General features: G+C 40.2%; 1 protein-coding gene across 1 annotated transcript in view; it reads left to right on the top strand.

The window, feature by feature from the left end:
* The window catches only part of LOC105194711 (diacylglycerol O-acyltransferase 1), a 98917-nt gene that overhangs the window by 52000 nt on the left and 20033 nt on the right, over nt 1-26884 (top strand). The window contains exons 6-8 of the mRNA XM_026130798.2: nt 13716-13865; nt 20883-21063; nt 22876-22984. Coding sequence (XP_025986583.1) covers nt 13716-13865; nt 20883-21063; nt 22876-22984 — 440 coding nt within the window. The remainder of the gene's footprint in view (nt 1-13715; nt 13866-20882; nt 21064-22875; nt 22985-26884) is intronic.

Genomic DNA, 26884 nt, shown 5'->3' with positions numbered 1-26884 from the left:
ACATGAATAAGTAATTAGGCGAGGAGGATTCTCTGTTCCGGAATAAGAAATAGAGATTGTGTGTCTAGACGGCAAGGATACAATCTTGACGGGGTTCGTTCAAATTTCCACGACTTTGGGACAGTGATATTTTTACGTTAGACGTTCGCTCAGCAAAAATGTAATGAATTTAACGCAGGTAGCGGAAAATAGAGACAAACGTTTCCTGTTTTCTACAGGGTGAATAAACATTTTTTCACGGAACTCCCATTTTCTATGCGATACCGGTTCCGGTTCGATTTTTCACCTTGTTAAATTTACGCTATGAGCTTGTTACGTAATAAATCGTAACATATATTTTTGCAAGAGTCATCTCGTATGCATGCGCAGTGCGTTTCCAAGGGAAGGGGGAGGAGGAAGGGCAGATGAAGTTCGTCGTCCTTTCCTGACAAACACGACGAAGGCTACGCGAAGGTAAAGCTTTACGCGAAACGGAAATTACGTTCGAACGTAGCCGGAAGCGCGAGCAGGCGGACGCCTTTCCGCGAATTTTGAATAACAAATCTGGGTCCGCTACCTAATTCGACGAGACCCCCTCCGTCTTCTCCGTCCGGCTCTCCCTAGAGAGGACGGGTCGCGCGGAATAACTACTTCGTTATTATGCTTTAATCTACCGGCGTCTACTTCAGTAAATGAGAACTTCCGTCGGTGAATAACGCGAGGAGTCTGTTTGAGATTAATTTCTGTCGTGCATGCGGTAAATATTTTACGCTTCCCGTCGCTCAGCGATTTTTTTTCCGTTTTTTTTCCGTAAAGCGTAGCATTGTTCGACGATAATCATTAATAATTGTTTTTAAATTACATTTACGGGTCAACGTGGAGAATGTTGAAAAGTACAATTACTCAAGGTTCCGGAAAGAGCGAATCCATAGTCTCTTCTATCAATAACCTTCCCGTCGTCGGCTTGCCTTTTCCTTATACCGCCGCATCACCCACGATCGCTTCGTAGATTCCCGTGTTCCTTGGAATTACAAATTATGCAACGGCAGTTCTTCGGTGAGCCAGCTCTCCACCGATGAGTTCCACCGGAATTACAAATTACACGTCCAGACACTTGGCTCTGTGTACAGAAGGGTCGCGCAGAGGCGCTGAAGGATACTGTTGGTTTAGGCAGGAACGAATGGGGCAGGTTGGGACAAAGGCGCGCGAGAGTGAATCAGGAATTCGGGTTTCTCCCAGAGACTCTGTCTCCGTTTGTGCGATCGACGTGGGGGAGGGGGAGGGGGCTCGACGTGAAAGATTGCTCATCAGGATGTTTGTACATCTACGGAGGTTGCGCAGGGGGATGGTACGCAAATACGATTGAGGAAGCGAAAGAAGGGTTGATTTTTCGGAAACAACACGCGACGTCGAAAACGAATGTTAACGAAATTCCACGATCGACAACAAACGGTATCCTTTGTTTTCAGCAAATTTTCGTGGAGATTGTTTGACTCGAGATCGTCGTCTGCGATAATCAGCGTGACGTTGAAGAGACCACAGATATCAGGACGCTACCATTGTAGGGAAGGAAAAAGAGAGACTAACGCTGTGTAGATAAATAATGTAGATTCTTATTTTCAAGAATACTTTGAGGAGTATCCTTCGAATCCCTAGTAGTTACGACGATGAGAGAATCGCTAAAATCAGCGATACTTCGAACAGTTTTTTTTTTTGTTTACCCCACGTCAATAACAAAATGAATTTGATTTTTTCAAGAAGTTAATTAAATACGTACTAATTATAAAAATACTTTATTAATATAATGCAATAATAATTTTGCAATATTCAACTGTCTGGTTTCAAAAACAGTATTATAGAATTATCATTAAAAATATTACTTAATTTTAATTTGACCTGATTCATTAAGTAATATTCTAAATATAATTTTTTTTGTGCACAGTCTTAAATTGACGCTGTAGTAATTTTTAGAAAAAAAAATTTAATGCAATCATTTAACAAGCATCTTGTTAAATCATTTGTAACTTGTAAAAGAATAACGCTTTGAATTACTTGGTGTTACCTAAATTAGAAAGACTTCCTTTTATCTATCAGATAGAACTCCTTTAACCATTGAAGACCGAAATCAATAGTCACATTAAAAAGATAAAAAAAACATCAAGGTCTTTTAATTTTCGATGTTCTCGAAAATGATCGAAGACATTACGGTTACATAAATGTAAAAGCAAAAGAAGAAGGTACGACATAAAAGCGTCAAACGAGGGTACATTAATTCAACCTTCCTTCTATTTTATCACGGGGTATAGGCACGTAGTCGTATTCGTCGGCTTCAAAGGAATCATGGAGTCCATTCGTTACGCCGTTAATTTGTTCGAATGCCACTGTTAAACTCGAGAAGCTCGTCCTAGAACTTCTAGGGCGAGCGATCAGACAAATTGTCGAAACTACTTCGACGAAGAATGAGAAATCCGCATCTCGAGTATTGATCTGGGTGGGAACGTGTCTTTGATAAGGAAATAAAAAGAAGGGCACGCGCGTATACATAGCGTACATACATACAGATGAATGAGAAAAGAAAAAAAGCGTCAAATGGGTAGTTCAAGAATTCATCCCGCCTCTTGCGGCGGAGCCCGTTAACGGAGATGCGCAGCCAATTCCGTAGACTTCAAACGAGCAGCAGGCTCGACGTAGCGTGAAATGTCTCTCGGTGGTGCAAAGAAGATGTCTACGCACATGTAATGTTATACGCGTACGACACCTATCGTAAATCGAAATAATGATCTCCGTCTAATTTAGGAGGGAGCCAACCGAAATTCTTTGCTAATTAAAATTATTTTTTAATTATTCATAAAAATTGCAAAATAATTTTTCTTACGCAGTTGATATTGTGTAGGTAATTTAAATTGAACAATATAATTTAATAAGAGAATGGAGATCGAATGTGAAAATTATGTACAATTAAAGACAGGTTTTATTCAGCAGAATCTTTGTATTAATATTTCTTGCGTGATTTTATATATCCTTTTCAAATTCATCAATTCAATTTTTACAATATTGGGGGAAAAGAGGCATCTGATTCTTATTGGCATTATAAATTGATTAGCAGTTTAATATCGTGTATTATCATTGTTTATCGTACAACAGTGTTTCAAGACCGATAATTTTTTTTCGATATGCAGTTCGAACTTAAAAAGGCATGTAAATCACTTGAGAAATATTAAAGCTGACGGAACAAGACCTACTTTTAATTAATATAATTTAATATATAAATTAGAAGTTCTTTGATGTCTCATGGCAAAAAGAGGAATTAAACGCTCCATTCGAGCGTTAAGCTTTACTTCGAATAATGTTAGTATAAAAATTACATTGAATATAGAGTGTAATGTACCGATGCTATCGCGGGATAATCCGGCTAAAATTAGGCTACGAAATTGGTTCTCACGCGGATAATGCGAACGGAGAGAACAGCATGCTTGCGCACGTTACAACGGGGACTTCGATGTCGTGGGGAATTCTGCGGAAATGAACGAGTCGCTGGTGGATTTCGTGGGTTCGAGTTTGCCGAAGGGAACCCGCTTTTGCGACGCAATGTCGCGGAGAGGCACGTCGAAATTCCAGTACACGTAGCCCGCGATAATCCTGGAATATTAATACCGACAGCTACGGCATTGCGTACTTTCGAATTACGTTGTTTGATATTACACCAATACCTTACTGGAATGGGGAATTTTAATTCGCCGAACCTTTTCTCCGGGATGTTAGCTTCGACGAAACTCGATATTCTTAGGTCGCTCCGTCATTTGATGGGTCACGTTACATACTCGTCTGCATAATATTATAGGAAATCCATTGCATTACATATGGGAAAACCGCGGATGCGAAATCCGATGGAATTACAGGAAAGATTAGCCAACGAAGCTAAAATATAGTCATGGCAGTTGAAGCGTGTCCTTAAAATGGACGCAGCTAATGTTGCTGCTGAAGCTCAATTTACTAGTACTATTAAAATGTAACAGCTTAATGATAAAAAATGTTCGCTGCTAGAACTGAATATGCGTAGCAGCATTCCGTAAACAATTGCAATTCGAATGCTTTTATGCATTTAAGGTATTGAGGTTGCCGCTTTCCTAGCTATCCGTGTTAAAGCACACTTTTAATTTTAGCTAGCAAAGTTGTATCTCGCAGCAAATGCGTTTTATCTTCAATAGCCAACTTTTAGACAGAAAATGACAGAAAAATTCGAACTGGCTACCTACTGACATTCACTGATATTTCTGTCATGTCTTTTCGTGTGACAGAAGGATGATTTAGAGGATAAGAGCTCAGCGTGAATTTATTTGTGTGAAATACGAGGTCACGTCTAAACTACGAAGTTACTTCGGTACTCCTTACTCTCACTTCGAAGTCCGTTCCCCGAAACTTCGCATCGGGAGTTTAATTAGGATCTCAAGCGGATTGTTTCGACGTTGCACCGGCGTGCCCCGCAAGTTGCGGCCGGATGCCGCTCGCCTCTGTCCTCGCGAATTCTACAGGATTCTTTTCCGCCGCAAACATCCAGGCAGGCAGTAGCATAGTGAGGATGTCTCGAGAGCGTCTTGCGCGAGAATAGCCCGCATTTCCGGTTTCGGGTCAGGCCAAGAACGTCGTACCGTGAGTGTTTCGCGCTACGGAATCGAATGGTGTCTATGATCCTGCGGATAGCTATCAAGCCGTGACACGATTTGTCCCGTGAACAATGCACGAGTGCGGTCACTCCAGCGATTCGGATGTACATTCTCGTGTATCTTTTCATTGTGGTTCGTTCCAATTAACGCTTCAGTCATCAATACCCGTACACATGTCGTTACGTTAAGAACTTTAGAACAAGTGCAATTTGATAAAATAATCGATAGAAGGTTTCCTATTTAATTTACTTCCATTGGAATTCTAATTTACTCTCGTCGATATTGTTAATTCCATTTACATGGTGATTAATCTGAGCAATATAATTGCAGTTGTGATTTTTTTTTTAATCAATCAGTTATAGTACTCAAGAATTGCCTTGAAAGCGGAAATAGTATTGTACTTGTGAACACATAAAATGGATGACATTTTATATTATATTATACATTTTACTTGTGCGCGCGACTAAAAGCGCGTTGTAGCGCACCGAGGAGTCACAGAAAAATAACATTTTCGACCGGAGATTGAAAATACGGGATGTGAAACGAAGAGGGAGAGGATAAAAACGAATTCGATGCGCTCGCGTAGTTGTTCAAGGAGACTTTCTTTTACGCCAACTTTGCCAAAGGAGAAACATTCTTCCATTATAAAAGGACATAGTCTGGCAGCCTGCAATTGTCTATTGACTTCTCGCGCTCTTTAGATCTCGCGCTCTTTCCGGACAACGTACGTATGCTTTCTCGCTGTTGTAACGAGTGCGCAACAAATTGCCAAGACGAGCGTGTATCTTATCAATATCATATCATAATCAAAGCTTGATCTCACGTGTGATGCCGAGATATCAAAGAATCGTATCAATTTTGCGCTCTTGCAGCACCATGTTTATTCGAAGTATGAATTGAATAACGGTAAAATAATGATATATATATACGTTCTTTTTATATATTTAAATAGGGGCTCTCAAAGTATGCGATCGACTAGTAGGTCGCAAAAATTTTTCAGCAAATCATAGAAATCAAAATTAAATTCTGAAATAAACTACAATTATGGAACTATTTGTACATGAAAATGATTTGCATAATGTCAATATCAAAGCTGTCATCAACAAAAATAAAGAAATAAATGTATTCTCACACCTTTGTACCTTATTATATGTTTGAGAAATAGATTTGCAAGATTATATTCGATAAGAAATTAAAAAAAGTAGAAGTGGTATAAATCAACAATCAATTTACTTCTGCACTCTGCTTTCTCATATTCTTTAAAACTAGATGGATTGCAAATGTTTGGTGGTTTAAACAAACAAATCGCGATCCATATAAACTTTGGAAATCCTCTGGAGATTAACCTTATTATTATTAAGATTGAATAACTAGAACTGATTGGATAAGAGGATTAATTTATAATGACGTCTCGATCTCTAATACTCGTCGATTATTATTCTCAGTCACATTGAGATATTGAGACATTATTCTATCGAAAAGAGTCTCGTGAAGTAACCAATTGGAAGTCTCGATGGCAAGAGAGACTTTGCGCGCACACACGTGTGTAGACGTGCGTGAAACGAATGCGTGCCGTCTGCCAAGATCCTTCTTCACGCACGGCGGCCCGGCGAGGTGATTACATCCCCGTGCCAACTGGGTATCTTGCCAGAATCAGAAACGGCTCTGAAGGATCGGGAGGTAGCGATAGAGCGGGCGAAGAAATCGTCAGGACATAAGGAGGGAATTACGCGTGCCGAGTGAATTATGAGCGGCGATCGATCCTGAAATATATATGTTGCCTGTATAAAAGGTAAGGCCCTCGAGACGGCAAATCGGGGAACAGAATTTATCGCTCGCATCCGGCCGGATATCGTCGAAAATAAAGAGTTCGCGCTTTGCCGCCCGCATGCCACCGCTCGAGCGAGAAACTTACGTTGCGTCGCGAATTGTTTGTGACTTCTTCGCGAGCGTACCACAGAGTATAACGCTGCTCGTGCCGATGATAGATTGTCTTATAATCGATATGCACTTGGAATAATATTTTTAAGTGACAATAGCAGCGCTATCCATTACAACTCACGTAACTTATAATGCAGGCAAAAAGGGAAATATGGGAAGGTATTCATTTGACAACCAAAGTTTCCCCCGAGAGTTATTTCCTTCGGGATCGAAGTAGTTGCGGATGGGAACTCTTCCAAATTGCCGCGTATAAACATTCGACTGGATAATTCGTCGAGGTTTCATTTAAATCTCGGGGAAAAATCGTTTGAGATAAATCACGGAGAATTATTATTTCAGATGCAAAGAATATTTGACCGGTGCGATATCACATTTTCAGCCTCTACGTAGTTACGTTGGCAAACAAATTACTGCAAACATGGATTTTACGCGTAATGCATTTTGAAATTAATTTTGGCATGTTGGTTAAATCTGCCGAAAATGCGCGGTTGCAGCCGCTGATTAAATTTGACAAAAAAGGTAATCGATTATTCGTAATCACCTGCGTATGAAATCTTTCCCTTTGAGATACTTATCGGCAGATATTCGCTAATGTGCGAAAATCAATTTATTATTTTAATGCCGATGACAAGCTGTATGTGTTAACATATCAAATTTATTTTCCATCTAGAATAAATCTAAATCTTTACGAATACTGACATTTAGGAGTTCTACGCAATCACGGGGGACAATATTTATAAATAAATGTCAGAGCGTTCGCAAGTCTCTCTTGGTCTTACATTTATCTATCGATTTTCCAACAGTTGTTAGCTGCGATAATCGAGAATCGAAATTGCGCGAGGTGTGTGCGAAGTAGTTTGCGCAGTGCGAGGTATAGCTGTAAGTACCGTTATCATGTTGCTTTCCCGTTTCCATCGAGATGGCTTCGAGCCATGCCCGTGACACATCTCGCTCCCCGGTAACGCATTGCGCGAAATTATACGCTCCGTCGTTTACCGGTATAATTATACGCCTGCCAAACATCGCGAAGTTTCGACGTGCCGAAATTTTGTAACACGTAACTTCACTCGGCAAACTGATTTCGGCCTTCATTCACGGAAGTTGAGCGCCTACGTTAATTGCGTTTTGTTTTATTAAATTAATGCACGAGATAACTCACGCTACCGCATTAAATTAGACTCCTTCGACAATGGCTCGAGCCTGGCAATTATCGGACGGCGCGGAAAAAAGCAGCGACGACATGCGGGTGATAATGAGTAGAGAAAACGCGTGTCGATACGTGACAATGTCGTTTGGTAAATCGGCGGAAAATGTAGAAACTCATGACAGGTGTATAGCACTGTTGTTCGAGTTACTCGTGTAATAATTACCCGAGTTACGCATTTGCTTTGTCATGCATCTTTTTATTTTCGCAGCACATTCGCAATCTTTTCTAACGTTTCCTAAAGAGCGCCAAAAGTTCGTTAACGTGAAATTAAACATTTTACGTGTGAAATTGAACCTAATATCGGATCGCATAATTTGAAACGCAAAGCTTCCCGTCGGCTCTCAAATTTTTACGCGCCGGCGAACGCGCAGAATCGAAAATGCAGCGCGGCGTTCTCCGATTACGATCGCGTCAGAAATATACCGTTTCGCCATGGCAGACGACTCGATCCTCTTTTTCACGTTCCCTTTCCCGCTTCCTTTTTTTTTGTTTCGAGAGCATCGATTTATACGCCGGCGTCGGCACGGAAATGTACCGGGCGCTGTAGTTCCGCATCCACGTGTTGTCACGCCAAGTGCAATGCGCACGCGATGCAGAAACGCGCGGCAGCCGTAACATTGTTCGCCTCGACGCGGGCTTCGATGCCATACGACAAAGGAATTAATCGAATTACATCGACGGGAGAGAAAGAATATCGGCTTCTGAAATGGGATGCGTGCGCGCGCGCGCGCGCGCTCGCGCAGGCATGGTTTCGCGTCGCGACACAAAATACGCAGTCGCATGGAAATGAATTCTAGTCTTCGTTCATCTGCCGTTTCCCATCGCGTATCAAATACTACAAATTGCTGCAGACAATTTTTTGTTGCACATAGGAACAGTCAGGCTCTATATTATTTAGCAGCGCGCAGTGGATGCGAAAGTAATTTCGCTGAAATATTGGACCATTCTCCAGGTGTCTTATGAAAAAGGTTCGATGGCTATTTTATCCTTACTTTTTATATTATGCAATAGTGAAAAATATGTAGATAATTATGTAGGAAACTAGAAAATGCGTAGAAATTAAGAATATAATTATAGAATAAAATAGATTATATATACATATCTTTTTTATTCTATAATTAAATTCTTGGTTTCTACACGGTTTCTAGTTTCCTAATATATTTATACAGGGGAAAAGAGGGAGAGAAAGGAGTGAAGGATAGGGCGGAAAAGTAAACGAGCTTCTCTAGGGAGCAATAGTGACCAAATTGAGAATCAATGTATTACGCGGAAAAACGAAGAAACGAGATACAGCTTCTTGGTAAGGGCGAGTTACCTGGTCTGATAAGATTCTTCGGCGTGTTTCATTGTAGATTGGTACAACGCGCGCGCGTCTATAAATTCATGCGTAGTTCCATTGTGTTCGCTCATGAGATACACGCACGGTGCTATGAAGAATGAAAACTAGATCGACGAGTTACGAAGTGCTTTAAGAAAAATGTAGTCTACGCTTTCACGTTCGTCATCAGTCCAAGTTGTTTCGTTTCGAATAAAACGTGAATCTTAATCGAATGATTCCTCTTTAAATATATATCAGAAAATATTTGCATCGAAGTTGAGTTAATTATTTTTTTAAAATTAAATTAAGTTAAAGTTAATAGTTATAAATAATGTTTAGTTGTATTAAAAGCTACATGAACGAAAACTAATTTAATTAAAAATTGGGTTAATTAAAAGAACTTAAGTTAAAAGTTAATTTTGAAAAGCGTTATTTATATTAAATTAGAATGTCATAATTTTGTAAAGTTAGATTACTCTAGATAAGAAAACAATCGCAATAAGGATTATCAAATCAATTGAATATTTTACTTATAACTTAAGTTTATATAAACTAGCAAAGAAATATTGTTTTTAAAAGAAATACTTTATTTATTTTGAATACTTCAAAGGTTTTTATTTGTAAAAATCTTTTATGAAGAATTCTTGTATCTGGAATTTTCACATTTCCTGCTTTGTGTTAAGAATGTGGTACGATTCACATTCCAATATTCGAATGACTTTCGTTCCTTTAAAAATATTTCTAGTACCTCTCTCCTTTGACATATTTTTAACCATATTTTGCGCATCGTTGTAAACATTTTACGTTGAAATAACAAATTTGCGTTTAAAATAATAATAAAATAATGAATAATTTTAAATAATAATAAGTGAATTATAATAATAATAATAACAGTAAAAAGTGTAAAATCTAAAAACTGATTTGTGATTTTAGGTTGAAATGAGCTTTCTTATTCAGAGCTAGATCTTAATGCTTAATAATATTTCTGTACGAAATTTACAAATATTTTTCAGTACAATAATTTTTATTTTCAAATATCATTTCTATGTTCCGAGCTATCGCTAAAAATCCGTTCAGTGTCTTCTGTTATTTTTCTACTCCATCCCTTGACACGTCTGATGTGAATCGATGCATTTTGATTAGAAACTGTTTTCACGTGCACTTCGGAGTGAAGGAGTCCGAGGTGCTTGAACTTGGCAGACGAGAAAATGTGTCGTCGAGTGTTTCCTCTGTGAGGGGGAAGTCTTGATCATTGATCTGGCTCCTTCTTTTATACTTGCCCGGGATAGCGCACGGAAGCGTGCACGATGAAATTCGCCGGGGAATGTTATACCAAGCGCGGTCTCGCTGGAAATTGTGTTTCGCTGTTTGTTCTTCCGTCCGTTCGGGAGCTGACATTAATTTAACCTCGTACGAGGTATGTCTAAAAAGTTCCGCCAACGCGAGCGCGAAACAAAGACAGATGACGTTTGCAGAACTGAATTCTTACCTCGCCGTAACATTTCATAGCGTGTGGTACTTGGAGAGAGAAATAATACGAGTGTCAAATGAAAATGTTCCTTTGCATCATGGACGAATATTAAGCGGATTTGCATCTTATAAACACTCGGTAGGTATACTCGAAATAGATTTTATGAATTCCGCATTATCAATTTACGTGTTATAAAATAATGAGAGGGGAGGGATATTAAATTATAAGTTCATACGTTTTTCCTCAAGATCTCAAGGGAAAGAAAAACACTTCGACTTGAAATTTTAACATCATTCAATTTCAAAGCTTTATTTCTCAGAGCGTACCAAGATTTCCCGATTTTCTAACGATGTTAGATTCTATAATTACTCGAATTTGTTTGAAAGTTTTACACCGCGCGCTTTCTTGAGTCGATGCTCACGGAGAGTAAAAAGATCGAAAATGAGATGGCGGGATCGAAAATTGTGGGTTTCGAGGTACGACAATGGTCCGCCGGTAAGAACTAGCAATTTCTCAGTTCGGCGGACTGCCGTGGAAAATTGAGGAACTATTTTCACGCGTGGTACCGTCATCCCGATCGCGCACCAACGGTAGCACAATACACGTCCGTCGATTCGCCTCGACCGTGCGAGATGTATCGAAGCGATAGCCTCGCTCGCCACTATCAGCAGGACATTTCGTCGACTTTATTTTTCATATCAGATGAAATATAGACTCGATACTTTGTGGGACATACGCGAATTTAATGACATCGCAGAGAGTAAGAAGTAATTTTCTGCCGATTTTCCACCGGACCTTCGGGAGACGCTCGAAGGATATCTGTCGCGTTTGCACTAAATAACTTCGTGGAATGGGACTCGTAGCGTAGATGAGTCGGCGAGTTTAATTCCGATACTGCTGATGAAGAAACACGTCCTGCTGTCGAAACGGGACAAGCGGACAGCAATCTCTGAAAAATTGCACATCGTCCCTGTCGTTTTTTTTAAAGCAAACAGAGCAATATATTATCTCCAAAAATAAATCTTGTATGTTTAGCCATGTCTTTTTTTTTTAACTTTTCAACCGTAACATTTTTGGAAGCTCCATGACTTTTGAATATTTAGAAAGCTCCTCTATTTGAAGTTAATGAATTAACAATTTGAAATTTTTTTGAGCTCGTAACGTGCGAAAGCAATTAAAAAGAAAAGGAAATTATCCAAACAAACGAATCTTGCATTGTAGATTGTTAACTTCTCAATACTTTGTGTAAAATAATTTATTGTTCCATCTAAAATACATGGTTCGTTTATTTGAAACATTTCCTCTTTTTTTTAATGAATTAATACTGCAAACGAGTTCAACACGTTTTGTTAATAATATAATAGGACGCTTACTTACGAGCGGTTCAAGCTAGGATCGTAGTCTACACCCTGTGGTGAAGCTATCGTGTCGTTTTGCAACAGAGCGTATACGCGACGTATATGCGCGTCACGACATTTGGCAATTACCTCGGCATGTACGAGCACTCGATACGCGCTGTATGACGTCGCCGGTGTGCCCGGGCGAATACTCGTGCGGAGGACAAGCCATAAACGGTATAAGCGGCAACGAGCGGCGCACTACTAAAACGCGTCCCGAGACGCATTTCGACTGTTGAACATCTAATGCATATCGGGAGTTGTCGAGCATCGGGATCGAGGCAGACTCCGGGGGGTTCGTGTACACCTTAACGTATTAGAAGGGTTTCCACTTTACGGCCCCGTCGACGTCTATAATTTTATTTAACAATAAATGGAGTATACGTGCTGCAGCGTCGGTTTAAAAATTTTTTTATTTTGCCCGGACAGTGGGAAGCGTCAGAGAGAAAAACGGCGGGAGGGGGGAGAAGTGTGTGAAGAGCAAGGACAGCTCGCGTTGTCGGAATGTACCCGGAGGACAGCTCCATCTCCCTTCTCATTGCCCTTGCAGTGTGCCTGAGCTGTTTAGTTAGCATGCCACTGCATCGCCCTGCGGGGGCGGCAAATACACGCATCGGCGCATATTTCGCGGAAACGCTTTGCCGCTTTCGTGCGTTGCCGACGAGCATGTATACATTAACGAACGATACCATCGCCATATAATATTTGCTTCGGGCTTTCTCGTTTCCCCATTATCGCCGTCGAGCCCCGTCGACGTTGTGGCAGGGGCTGTCGCTTTCGATCGCTTCAACGATTGTGATTTGCACCATCGCTGCCACGGCCATCGCCGCCGACTGTTACGTGCACGTAACCAACGATCTGTTTATCTGTTATTTTCCTGCTCGATAGTCTGCAAACTAATTTCAGCAGACTGAATGAAGCAGTACGCTTCTCCTCGTTGATCTATCGTCATGACGCTTCATTTTCTCTCGGTGTATTTACCGAGAGAATCTACCTTGTCGCCGTCCTCAGGAATTAATAGCGCGAGTACGGATATAAATTTTCGGCGACACCCAGTGTGCGCGCGCGTGCTAGCGCAGGTAAATGAAAGTTAGGGGTGCACAGGTAGGTACGGGCGCGCTGCAAAAGCGAAAGGGCTATAGGCGGAACGGTTTCGTTCCGTTGAAATTATGTCCTTCCGCCCGCGCGGAATCTCGCCACCTCGGCGGGATCGGGATGGCTTGGTAGCAGGCGCGATTTAATTAAGATACGAACAATCCGGGACGCGAAGGAGGCCGCGTCGGCACGCTCGATGGAAATATCGGAAAATATGAGGATCGTGCCGGCGTCGCCTCCGTCATCGCGTCTGCAGTTTTCCAACGGCGCGCGGGTTACTGGCACCGCATAATAATAACGGGCATTCCCGGGATCGCGATGATGATACTCGTCGATAATTAAGTCGCGGCCTGCCGTTTGTACAGATTTCGCGGGGAGATCGTACCTGCGATCCGCTAAACGCAGCCGCGCATGCGGAAGTGAGAAATTTCGCGACGATCGATCGACGAACTGCGTGTCTTCTCTGCGAGGAGAAAAAAATATAAGAGGAATATATCTCTGCGCTGTAATTTATAAGTGAGATTCGTAGCGAACAGCGAATACGTGCGCACGCATGAAAAACAGGCTGAATAAAAATATTAACTTTACGGTCTCTAAAACGTTTTACTTTTAATGCTAACTATTTTACGGTTTGTTGTTTCAGTTGGCGCAATGTACGTGTGTATGCTCTACGCCATTCTCTTTTTGAAGCTATGGTCGTACATACAAGTGAACATGTGGTGCCGCTTGAGCAACCGAAAGAAAGCCACGCAAGGCAGAATGAGACGTCAGCTGTCCTGCAATAATCTTCAGTGTAAGTGTAAAACAATGCGGCGATATAATTTCTTCACGTAGATTGTTAATACTCTGTACACACACGATTCGATAATTTTGTCCTATGAATTTCTCTTCTTTGAAAGATTGAGAGCACTGTAATTAGTTGTAACAATTTACATGTAATAATGAATACAGAGAATAAACGAGCTTATTTACAAACGTAATTGGACGAAGGATATTAACAAGCAAATTAACAAGGATTATTTTATACGTCATAATATTTTTTTATATATAACTTTTTAAGTAAACAACTGTGTACAACTACTTAGAAATGTTAAAATATATATATAAGAAAAAGTCGAGGAAAAATTTATTTGCACTTGTAAAAGTAACAAAAAAAAAAAAAATTAACTAAAAAGTTTCGTGACCTAACGTGTGTAGAGAAGACATCGAAAAACAACGTGTGTACAGAGTGTTAACGTTATTGACACGATATTAACGTTGCGTATACTTTATGCATATTTGTCATGCGTATAATAAATAGTTGATATAATACTTAATATGCAGCATACACGCGATGCGACGAAATCTATTTTTATTTGAAGCGGAGTGAACCGAACAAAAAAAAAAAGAAAAAAGGGGGAAATATTTTCATCGTCGCATACTCAGTTCATGATTTACTTTATGTGTACTATCCGCGCGCGATTCGCTACCGAAACTAAAAATGGCCACGCGAATATATCATTCCCGACGCACGAGTGACTATTTTTTACGTAGCGCGCGTTGCACTCCACGGTTTTTCGTTTTTTTTTTATTTTTTTTAAACGATATTACGACGCTGTAATACGTCTCATCGATGCCGCTAGAGTCATAACGTAACGGATTTCCGCTCTGGATGGAAGCCGACCGGCGTAAATCTTCATCGTTACATGCGTCGATGTGCATATGCGCTTATAGGGTAATGCACACATCCAAATAGTGCAAACACGTTCTACGAATCGGTAATCCACTGCACTCGCGGTATTTGCCCACTCCTGAAGGCGCGTCGTGGCATACCGCACACGTGTATGCGATCCGCTTATGTGCGTGTCTCATTGCAAGAGTACGCCTTTGCCTATGTATACGCACATAAAGGGAAAATAATTTCCACCCAATTTAAACTCCGCCGATCGGACATGCCTATGTTTCCGGTGTCGGTATATGCCGCGGTATATCGATTATTCTGACCTGACCGGCAAAGTCAAATTATACGGTCTTTTTCCCAATAAACTCGCGTTCACCGCGCGCGCAGTATTAACCCTTTCCCCATTCTCCCTCCGCAGCGACGGTAAAACATCGAACCGGTGCGTTTGCACTTTTAATCATGATTGCGCAATCGTTCTACACGTCGTGACGTGACAGAGTTGATTGGTACGCGTATCGATCGCTATGGATTCGCGTTCAGGCGAATGCGTGATGATTTATACGACGAAATTTGTTTTACACGAATGTTCCCTGGAAAAATCATCAGGAATATTCAAACCATTAAAATAAGAAATTATTTGGAATTGAGCTTTCTTATTTAAGGGAGAGTTGCCAAATGCCGCTTAAACTATTTTTATTAGATATATATTTCGGATTTGTTGTTTGAATGCAAATCAATGTTCGAAATTGCAGCTTGATGTTGAATGTTTCAGACATTTATTATCACATGTTAAATTTTTCAGTAATAAGTTTTTCTGTAACATGCTGCGAAAGGTGTGATTGAGAAAACTGGTCATTTAAAGCAAACCTGTGATTTTAAATCATATTATCTTCGAAAATATAAAATTTACGAATTAAAGTAATTAAAAGTATAAGGAATCATTAATTAATATTTATTAATAATTTATCGAAAAAGCCAATTTAATAATTAACAAATAACATTAATGAAAAGGTAAGGACATCGAAATAAACTTGCTTGAATTTATTTTTGTAATTGACATGTTTGTATTCATAGCAATTAATTGTGTCATGTTATCATTTATTAATTTTACACAGTATCTATAGCGTCATTTATATTATAATAAAATTTGTGATAGTATGAGTTACGAAACTTGATGAAGTTTATTAAAATTGCGATTTAATTTTTATAACAATTATAAATACGTAATAAATGTAAAATATTCTACAGTAAATCTTCTTTCATGAAAATATAACAATAAAATTGAATTACAAAATAAAATTACAAAGTAAAATTTAATTACGTTATTATCAGATATACAAATTGATGAAAAATTTGCATTAGATGTACCTGATTTTTTAAAATGCTGATAACATGAACAAAACGAGATGAAACTTGTTAAAGTTTTATCTTTACTTATCAGTACACTACGTGTTGCTTATGAAGTAACAATGTAAAATATTAAAAAGAAATGCTTTAGGAGACCGGTATGCATTCAGCGACTCTCCCCTACTTTCATTCTAAGTGACTTCGAAAGATGAAAAATTGTTTATTAGACTTTCGAGCATGAGAAAAAGCAATTCTGAGTGGCCTTGCGTGTTCATGTGTACACGCTCGTGCTCGCCGATTACAAAAATACGAGTGCGCGATAAGCAAGGTATTCACGCTTCATCGAAGCGAGAATTTTCTGCGAGGCGGTGAACAATTTCCAACTTTCCTATAGATTTGGCGCTCGCCGGTGTTCAGAGTCTCCCCAGGCTACGCTCACATCGAAAATTAAGATGGATATTCTCCGATATGGACATCGGCGTATTCGCGTTCGACGTTTCGCTCGCAGCTAATTAGCCCGTTATCCGTTCGACCGATCCGCGCTGTTCTCTCACCGGAGAGCGTCCTAATTACGGTGCAAAAGTAACGTAGTTTGATATAATTATCGAAAGCCCGTGTTCGCGCGACACCTCGACGCTCACCGGCTCATCGCGAGGCGACGCGATGGCGACCGGCCGATCGATCGATAGACAAATGCAATCGACAAAAGCCCGCCTCGGGACTCGGTTATTACGACCACGAGCTCGTGTAATCTAGCGCGCGCACGGACGCCGTGTAATTTTCGCCCTCTCCATCTAACTCGAACTCCTATGGCACGTCGTATTATTACGTCCTGTAATGACGACGTAGAACCAGCCGCGGAGCCTGTAACGTAGAACCGTGTATGTATCGCGAAGGTGGTGCGCCCTTCGCGTTTTTGTTCGTCACGGCTCGATCGATCATGCAAGAAATGAAACTTCTCATGGTCCGTCGCCGACCTCAGAAAGAAGCCGGAACATTTCCTTTACTAGCGTTTATATAAAGGTAGAGACCTTATACTGCGAATCTTACTTAATACGTAGGAGAGAGGCCGATGCTCGTTGGCACAACTGATAAGTTGATATTGCATTTTGTTCATGTATTTATGGCGAAAGAAACAATGCAATTATAGCAAAATGCCTCTTTTAGAATATAAGCACTGTTTCCAAAGTTTTATTTAAATCAAACAAGTACTACAATGAAAAATGAGAAAAATTTGATTCAACAGGAGGCAAGTAATTTCTGAATATTTTAAATTTTCGTATTATTGTTCTTCAGCTTGAGAGAATACATATAAATTACATATTATTAATTAAAAGGAAAGTTTCTGTTCCTATATGACTATATTTTGAATAATAATAAGTAATTTGTTACAATAAAACGATTGAAATCAAGTATATGGACTATAGTATGTTAACTCATATTCAAGGCAATTAAGCTAAGCTCACACGCGAGTGAAAAGTGTGTGGATATTCAATTAGAACTTAACTCTAACAAAATGCTTTATATTTAGTTTTTCTAGTGAAGCAAGCTACATTTAAAAATAGTTTGTATTTACTTTTGTAACGGCATTTTGCTATTTAATTATCACAAAATGACTTTAAAAGATACAATCTTTACAAAAAGTACATGCGATTTTTTTTTATTCCTATTACGTTTTAATTAATATTTAATATGTTTATCGTATAGGCAATTTACACCGTGACGTTTTTTCGATATTTATTTGGTTATAAAAAGATTTGATTTTGATAGCGAAATATATTTCTGTGCAATATATCTCATTAATTGGTTTAGTCGCTATTATTAGGAATAAAATTTTATTTAGCCATATTAAATAAAGATTTGTTTCGGTGAAATAAATTTATATCTCACAAATCGATTTTCAAAGTATCTTTTTATCGGTATAAACTTGCATATTTAGTGCAATGATCGGATGTCTGAGCAAGTGCCCTATTTAGCGTTAGTAAGGTAAACTAAATGGAAAGGAATCATGTAATTTGAGCGTACACTTGATTTGAACCAAAAGTGGGTGTCGATATCACCTAGATCCGCGTGCCATCGACGATGCGAGACAATTTACGAGTCTCCTGGATTGCGTGGTCAAAGATCGCAGGCAATCGTATCGATTGGCGAAAGCTTCTTCTTCTTCTTCTTCGTCTTCTTCTTCGGTGGCGTCGGTGCTTAATTTGTGAGACTTCTCGTTCGAGCAGCGTCCTCGTAAGGATGCTGCCTTTTCTGTGCTGCCTCTGCCTTTCGATATCGATTCCTTTTTTCGCCGTTCTTCGCCCACCGCGCCAGTTTCGAGATATATGAACGAGGGTGGTCTTAAGCGCGAGGCATCCCTTGGCACAAAGACGAAATTACGTCGGCCCTCGAGACGCCCTCGGGCTGAGATTGAAAAAAATAGAAATTACACCCGTCGCGAACGGAAGCCCGCTCGATCCCGCCGCGTCCCCATGAGATTTAACCCCCTCCGACGACTAAGATCCCTAACCTTCTTCCATCCTTTTGTGGCCAGCCACGAACGTGATAGGAGCCACTAAGGAGATCCTGAGAGCGTAGATAGGCGGATCTTAGACAATCGCAAAACGAGGTTGACCCTCGGTCAACGTAAAAAATTTCTGCGTATTCTTTATCACTTTTTTTTTACTGAATATTATCTTTTATTCTAATAAACAGTTTGAAAAGAAATATTTAAAACAAGGTTTAAAAATACAAATATGTGTTTTATTGTAATATTTATTACGTTCAAGATTTATAACAGCGATTGCAAATGAAAAGATATATAATCTGAAGTGTGATTCAGTATTTGAGGACGTTTGGTTATTCAATTGTTGGTTTCTGTTTATACATATACAAGGTACATCTATTGCTGTGCATTATGCATCGTTGTTAATGGCATGGCATTCTAATATATAAAGCCTTATGCAGCTGAGTCACCTCTCAGCCACACTGCGAGATAAGGAACGTCATGCTCCGTCAAGAATATGTCAACGAACGTCGAGACAAAGTCTGCCTTGCCATAAACAAAGGAACACTCAGGAATATCCCGGAATATCCTGTTTCATTAGCATAATTATTAAACCAAATGGATCAAGTAGCACTGAGAATAAATAAACTCCGTTATATCTGAAAATACGGCTATAACAACTAGAATTTAATTGATTTAACATTTAATCGAAAATTGAAAAATATTTTGAACTGATATTTAATTTAGCGAAAATAAAAAGCTTTTTATTCAATGATTATTACATAGTGCAAGAGACCAAGAAACGGTTATAATTTACAATTTCGCGTAGAAATAAAAATTTGTAAAAGATTGGAGCATTTGTATAATTGATCAACTGGAAATGCTCCGAATAAACAGTTCGTGCAAACCGAACTGCAGGGAATGGTTTTTCATTAATAATCTGCCGGAGGGTTTACTAGTCAAAGATCAGAGGCTTGATCAAACGAATTTACATGAAATATTAACGAATCATTAAACCGTTTCCGAGTACTTCTCGTGATCGTGCACGTTTGTTAATTTCATGTATTTGACCATTCTCTGAAATCACGTCAGAATTTCGTTATTTTTTTACTGGCAAAACGTACGAGCGAATCGCGATTTGCTTCGTTCAAGACCTTTTCCTCTCTCTCAGCTTATAATTGTTTGTAATTTTCTTGTAATTATTTTTAAATGAAAATGCAAATGTAATGTAATTGCTGTGATATAGATATGAAAATATATCGTGAATTATAATTATTAGTAATTATATAATTCTTCTCCGCATTCTGATATTGCTCGGAGAATTTACGATTTCTCGTAAACAATTGCACGGACAACTGACGTGCGTCGCGACGTCTTACCGGTGATTTTGCCGTCTTCCCGCGTGACGACGGATCCCGAACGGGAAGGAAAGGAAGGAGAACAAGCGTTTATTTCGCTATTCGGTGAGACATAGAGGGAAGAGCGGGACGCGACAAAGTAAAAAGGGGCGCGAGGAATTTAATTTGGTCGAATTCTTCTACATTTATTACAGGGATCGCAGAACGACGCCTCGAGAGTCGTTCGTCGACATGGACGTCGATCGACGTCGCGAGAACAGGCCGCGACTAGCACAACTCAGGGCGTCGCGACGCCAGTCCGGGACACTGTCGAGTTCGAGCGGCAATGCAACGCGGCACCCGGCGGCGCAACCCGGGCTTATTTGAATTCCAGATTGGATTATTCATCGGATTTGGATAATTGAGGGGATTCTATCAGTTACTGGTTCGGCGTCGGGGTGGGATTAGACGCGCAGATGGGAATCCGCGCGCCTAGCGCAACGCCGGGAAATTCTGAGGTTTCCGGCCGAACGAATCGCGCGAGCGAATCGGTTTCGTTGCTTAAGGCGTGTGCTTGAGAGACTCGAGAAGCGATTGTACAAAGAGAGAGGTACAATCCCCGGAAACTCCTAGAAATTCTCTAGAAGGTTTCACTTTAATTTTACAAAATGCGATCGAGCAAACATTTAAAAAGTTAATATTGCCAACATTTTTCTAAGATAGGTATACAGAATGTTTTAGTATTTTTCACGATTTTCATCTTTGAACTTTTCCTTCGGAAGTAAAAACTTCTCTAAATAAATTTTTTATGTTGCCGGATCTTGTATTTTTTTTTTATGTCACTTTGCCGACTGCGCTTGCTTATCTATTTATAAAAGACAAATCCTTTAACGAAAATAAAAAGCGTAAAAAGATATTGGTTTTTTACAGTATCGTAAATTATTTAATTAATAATAAAATATGATTTTTCTGTTGCAGCTTCCGGTATTCAACAGAGTACAAATGATGTCACCGACTTCGAGCACGAGATGAACGACTGCGGAAATGCGTTGGTACAATATCCTGACAATTTAAACTTCGGCGATCTTTATTATTACATATTGGCGCCCACTTTGTGCTACGAACTGAATTTTCCCAGAACACAGCGGATCCGAAAAAGGTGAGTAAAGTCGCGATTTTTCTATTTTAATGCGAGGCTATTTGCGATGGGAAATGAGGATTTCCAATTATGGTGTGTTTTTGGCAAACGCGAATCTAATTTGAGATGAGCAATGGAAACGGGAATATCTTCTCTAATTATTAAATGAGAACATTCCCGTCTCGGCCGAAATTGACCACGGTGTTTTAGTAACTTGTCTAGATTCCGGCTGAGTGAAAAACAAGAAGGTTCTATACGAGTACCTTCTGCAATAGTTTAATTAATTTTTCAATATTGTTAAGTGGGGTTTTCGATTTAAGTCTTTTAAAATGACATAGTCTTGTTACGGTTTACACATGTCTCAAAAATATCACCCAGGTTTACTTCGATCGGAAAGCGAGTCAAGTGGAAACTTGATATTGTCTGAGTTCGGTCGCGCGAGCGCATACATTGCGTGAGGTGTATAAATCCGTGTTTGCTCTCAGATTTCTCGTATAGATTTCGCCATGGCATATCCCCGCGATTCTCTCTCACGTCTTATTTTCTTTTCGTAAAGAATGTCAACAAATGTCGAAGTCGCCGGTTTACAAAACTCCAGGTTCCAGCGAATGAATTCTGCTCTGAGAAGAAAATTTGGTGGAGGGAGAGAATTCTTACTTTGTCCGATTTTTATCGGGAACATGAATTATTCGTGCGAGTTCGAAATTGGGCGAAGCTTCCGCGAGAATCTATTTTAGAACTCTGCTCGTTTGTGAAATTTGAATTTATTTTTGATGTGCCATTTGTGAATAATAATTTAATCACACGCGAATGCACGTAGGGTATTTTCGAACGGAGGGATTCTTTGCCAATTCCTAACTTCAATGCATATAATATGTTTAATAATAATGTTATAATATCGAAAGTAATGTGCATGTAAATTATTAATACAACGTGAATTATTACAGGATATTTTAATAAGGAATTTAACATTAAATATCTCCATAAATAACTGATGTAATGTATGCGTATTAAATTTGTAATCTGGATTATTCATTTAATATTAATTAATAACACATCCTGAATACTATATCTTGAAAGATTACATTTGTTGCTAAATCAGATTTAACAATTTGAATAACCGTACGCTTAGTACTTTTTTTTTTCAAGTTTGTTCCTTCGGCTATATCGTCGTTCGAATCGTTTGCGCTTTCTCCTTCTGTCCATCGTCTTCCGCGCAGCCACGTTCGACGAAAAGTGTACCCAGACTTTACTTGTCGCCGGCAGTTTGCCGAAAACGAAACTCGCGCGGACGATGTACCGTCGAATGGGAACGTCGTTTCACGCGATAGCACTCAAAAGTCGTATTTCCGATTTTTCGAGAAGCGGTTTATGGTCGAGAGAGTGGCTGGGAGGATAACGAGAACGGGGGGGTGGAAATTCATGGAGGCTGGCCGGAAATCGGTTTGCGCGTCGATAAAATCTGAGACCAAATAGATGTGTACCAGTATAATGATCAATGTAATAGAATCACGTGGAAGCGAATTAGTTTGGACGGTCGATAAATCCGATAAAAGATATATTTTCCCGTTCGTTGTAATATACGTTACACGGATATACATTCAGTTGTCAAAAGACAAAAGTGTGGTTTTTTTTAAATCAGAACCGTATACATTCTATTGTTAAAATATACAGTTTAGAATTATAAATAAAAAATATATATGATTTTTGCGTTTAAATTTTAAAAATGCCATTAAACTTATCAATTATATTAATTTTAAAATCGCGTTGCTTAATATTAAGATAAGATCTCTTTTGCACATTTCTATGTAATTTATTTAATGTAACTTACAGGTTCCTTATAAAACGGATAGTGGAAGTCGTCGTAGGATGTCAAGTGGTGATGTCGCTTTTCCAACAATGGATGATACCTTCCGTAAAGAATTCATTAATTCCCTTCAGCGTGAGTAATCTATATTGCATTATTATGACGTTTTCGGACAGCCTTCTGCGCTGACTTCTAAAATATTGTACTAGATCGGTCGGGGAGAACATCATTTTATATTTAGAAAATCTTTCCGATAAATCAATTTTGTCTAAAGCGCAACGCACACATTGTTCGCCTTGTTACCAGCCTTTATTCTCATACAATGTGAATAATGATCTATTGATGTTTCGAACGATATCTCCTGCTTTATTATGAAAGCTAATTATTTATCGCGCCGGTCATAAATAAGTCGGGCTAACCGCGAGAGCGAAACAGCTGGGAAGATAGGGGCCAAGAGACGAGCAGAAGTGTAATTTGGTTTCGCCAAATAGGTACGATCAATCTTTCGAGTAATACTCCCGCTCGGAAATTCGATACACACAAATATACGGCAAATTCTGCACCACCCCGAACAAACAGGTATCCCCGCGCTACCGAATTCCCTCGCGATAAAACACGCAGGAAAAAGGGAGCTGTCGCAGTTGCAGTAATATTGTTGCAAGTTACACCTGTAGGCAATATATCCGTCTGTGACATAACGTTGCATAATATCGCGAGCGCGATGTAAATTGTATTTCTTAAAATGCTAAACAGATGCGAATGGAAGGAAACTAAGGGTTTCAGCGACACGTACAAAGTATATTTTTTTGTCGCTTATGCTCGCCCGAAGGTGTCGCAGATGTATTTCACAATGTTAATAACTTCGTCGCGAGGACTCGCGCACTGTCTCCATCCGTCGCGTCGCGTCGCAGCAACAAAACATTTATGGCGGAAACGGTATATAGCCAATTTATTTTCGTGACTGTATGGTGACGGTGGTCCCGATAAAAATAAGCGAAAGTGAGAAAAGAAACGAAGAAACGACGTGTCAGCGGCATGTCGTTTTACCCGTTTGCGTCGCAATAATGCTCGAGGCACGCCATCAGTTTTTATCTCACACGAAGTTAAATCCTCCGCCTTGATTTGGCAGTTATATTTAATGCCTCGGGAGGATGATGCGAGCGATATTTTTGCTACAAATAATCCACGTTTCCACTAGCAGTCGAGCGATGACCCGTCGGTGCGACGAAGGTTAAATACACTCGCAAAATCTGCAATTATCATCGGCCATTTATTGCGAGCTTCGTCGCTTTTCAACGACATCCTAATTTTACTCAGATATCTCGGATTAAATCTTCACTCCCCAATATCCGTGCGCAAAACCGACTGCGCCGGCGAGCTTCCCTATAATAATTTTCTCTTCGATAAAAAAAATAAAAACAAAATTATAAACCACGGTTAAATATTTTTTGTCATCATTTCAAGCAAAAGTTATATAATGAGTTATTTATACATGTCACATTGAACTCTTTTTTTCACTTTATCACTCTGATATGATTTTTATTACATTTTTCTATGAAGACGGATAATGAAAATGTGGCGTGCTCCAAATTAATTTTAAAAAAATCCACACTCTCAAAGTGGCAATTAATTAACCAATCATCAATCGTTGTCGATGAGGTGTAATAAACGCGCCGCTTAATTAAATAAGCTGTATCGATAATGAGGGGAGTCGCAGGAAGGGGGCAATTTAAAACACTAATTAGAGGAGTACGAGGATACCACGTAATACATACATATTTTTTAATCTCGTTTGCAAGGGGTAGCTTTGATCGCGCGGTAACCCGTCGAATGCATGAACATATGCCGCAATGACGGGAATTTCGTATGTTTGTATGTTATGTGAGGCTCATAGATTTAAATGAGACCTTTTACGTAGTTCGACTGAACCGCAACTGATCCGTTGGCGGGCGTCCGCGGTTCACCAGCTCCGCCCACAGTTCGTACATAATGCTATCGAAAATCCGGATCTTGCCATCAATTTGCTACAGCTGCTAATAATTCAGCCATTCATACTAATGCTGACTGCATGTTTCGGTAAAATTGCGAAAATGAAAAAAATTCCTACGCGCACAAATGCGGCTCGCCCGATAAAACGGAGTCGATGATGTTTGCTGTACGTTCGCTGCAATTCTTTTATCGGGAATTGATATAGAAGCTGGGAGCACAAATGAAAGGACAATTAATTTTTGATTAAATTTAATCAATCCAGGACGCTTTCTGATTCGCAATCATTTGTACAAATATAGCAAAACAAGTTAACAAAGCGCGAATCACAAATAAAACGTAACGCTTAAAGCATATTCGGAAATTCCAATTTTAGCTTTCAGTATGATTAAAAATTAATTAAGGTATGCTTCACACACACATTCCGTATAATTAAAATAGCTATAATAATAACAAATATACACAAGCGCGATGTGTGTCAATAATGTTTCCATCTGCTAGTTTGCACAAACATAATTAGTAAACAATATCAAATGCTTTTTAAATAAAACGCGTTTGTACATTACTGTCGGAGAACAATCTCTTTGAAGCGCTCACCATTGCGATCTAGTCCGCGTACTCGCGTATTATAATATTTACAGTCGGATGCACTGTTGAGGAGCTTTGCGAAAATGGTAACTGTTTCCTCTCCATAACGGCGCTAATCTCCATATTCGCGATTAGGCAGTCCAACGACATGTTTCCTCCTTAGCGTCTCTTCGTCGCGTTCTATCGGGGAGCTCTATTTCGCGCAGGATTATCGAGCGTTTCAATCGTCTCGAGAATCGGGATCGACGCGAGCCACTCAGCGGGGAACCGGGCCCTGGGAATCCGGCCGCATGATTTCGCGCCGCGGACAAATTGCTTCTGCAAATCGTTCGACGCCCTCTCTGCGCCATCGCCTTCTCGCTCGTCCGCCTCCCGTTTCTCCAAAGAGACTCAAAGGAAACGCTACGCCCGGACGCACGCTGGAAATACCGCGTGGAAATACCGAGGCGAGACGCGGCGGCGTTCCACCCGTCTTCTCGCCCATCCCCGCGAGTGGTGGTATTCGAGATCGCGGTATCGACCGAACGCAAAGTAATTGCCACTGCTGCTAGTTGCAGGGGAGTTAATGCCCTAATCCAGGAGAGGATAGGGGCCGAACGACAAACTATCCCTTCGTCCGCATCCCTCGATCCTCCTCCTCCGTTTCCATGCGCCATTCTTTCTTCGTTCGGCGACAAATTGGATCTGATAATTGCGAGTCGCGATTACGACAGTCACGTCGTCGATCGAGCTGGTCCAGCTGCCGCGCCAGCTGAGAGACGGCGTTCACTTCCTTCGATTTAGCTCGGCGTGGTCTATCACTGTCGCGAATGCCATGGAGGCTGAGGAAGGGGCGAGGAAGAGAACGAGAGGGTGATGGTGAGATTAAGAAATCTACGTGGATATTGCTTCCGCCGGATCGCGAGTCGCGGGGGAAGAAAATTGATAACTGCGGATGATGCTTGTCGGAGGGTAATCACTTTTTACTAGCGTGCTCCAGGCTGAGCCTCGTTATTCTTACAGGGCGGAATGAATGGATAAGAAGGTCGAGTCGGCACGGACCGCGCCGCGCGCGCGACCGGAAATCCTCGCGATTTCCTCTGGCAAGTGGGCGATTAACCCCTCCAGCGTCTGAGAAATCCATCGTGCTGCGCTTGCTTAGTGACAGTCTGTGCTTCTGCACGAACAATTTTTGCGAATAATACTGCCCGCTTCAATTACGCTAAATGTAACTGCCCGGCTGTTATTTAGTTTTGCAGCTGCTATCTCGTTTCTACATCTTTTTATTTCGTCCTAGCGTCCTATAGATTTGTTTAATATCGTAAATGCGATCTGTCATGCAATTCAACGATGCTAAGTATCACGAATGATTCTTGCGTCACGGAAATGCAAAGAAACTTCTGTCAGCTTCTTTGTTGCTTTTGTCTGGAGAGTTGCGTGGCATTTTACTTTACGGATCGATTAGGCGATCGTTGAGTGGCA

Source organism: Solenopsis invicta, chromosome 11, assembly GCF_016802725.1.
Source record: "Solenopsis invicta isolate M01_SB chromosome 11, UNIL_Sinv_3.0, whole genome shotgun sequence".
Taxonomy (NCBI): domain Eukaryota; kingdom Metazoa; phylum Arthropoda; class Insecta; order Hymenoptera; family Formicidae; genus Solenopsis; species Solenopsis invicta.
The sequence above is the reverse complement of the archived record's forward strand: the minus strand, read 5'-3'. Positions and strand labels throughout refer to the sequence as shown.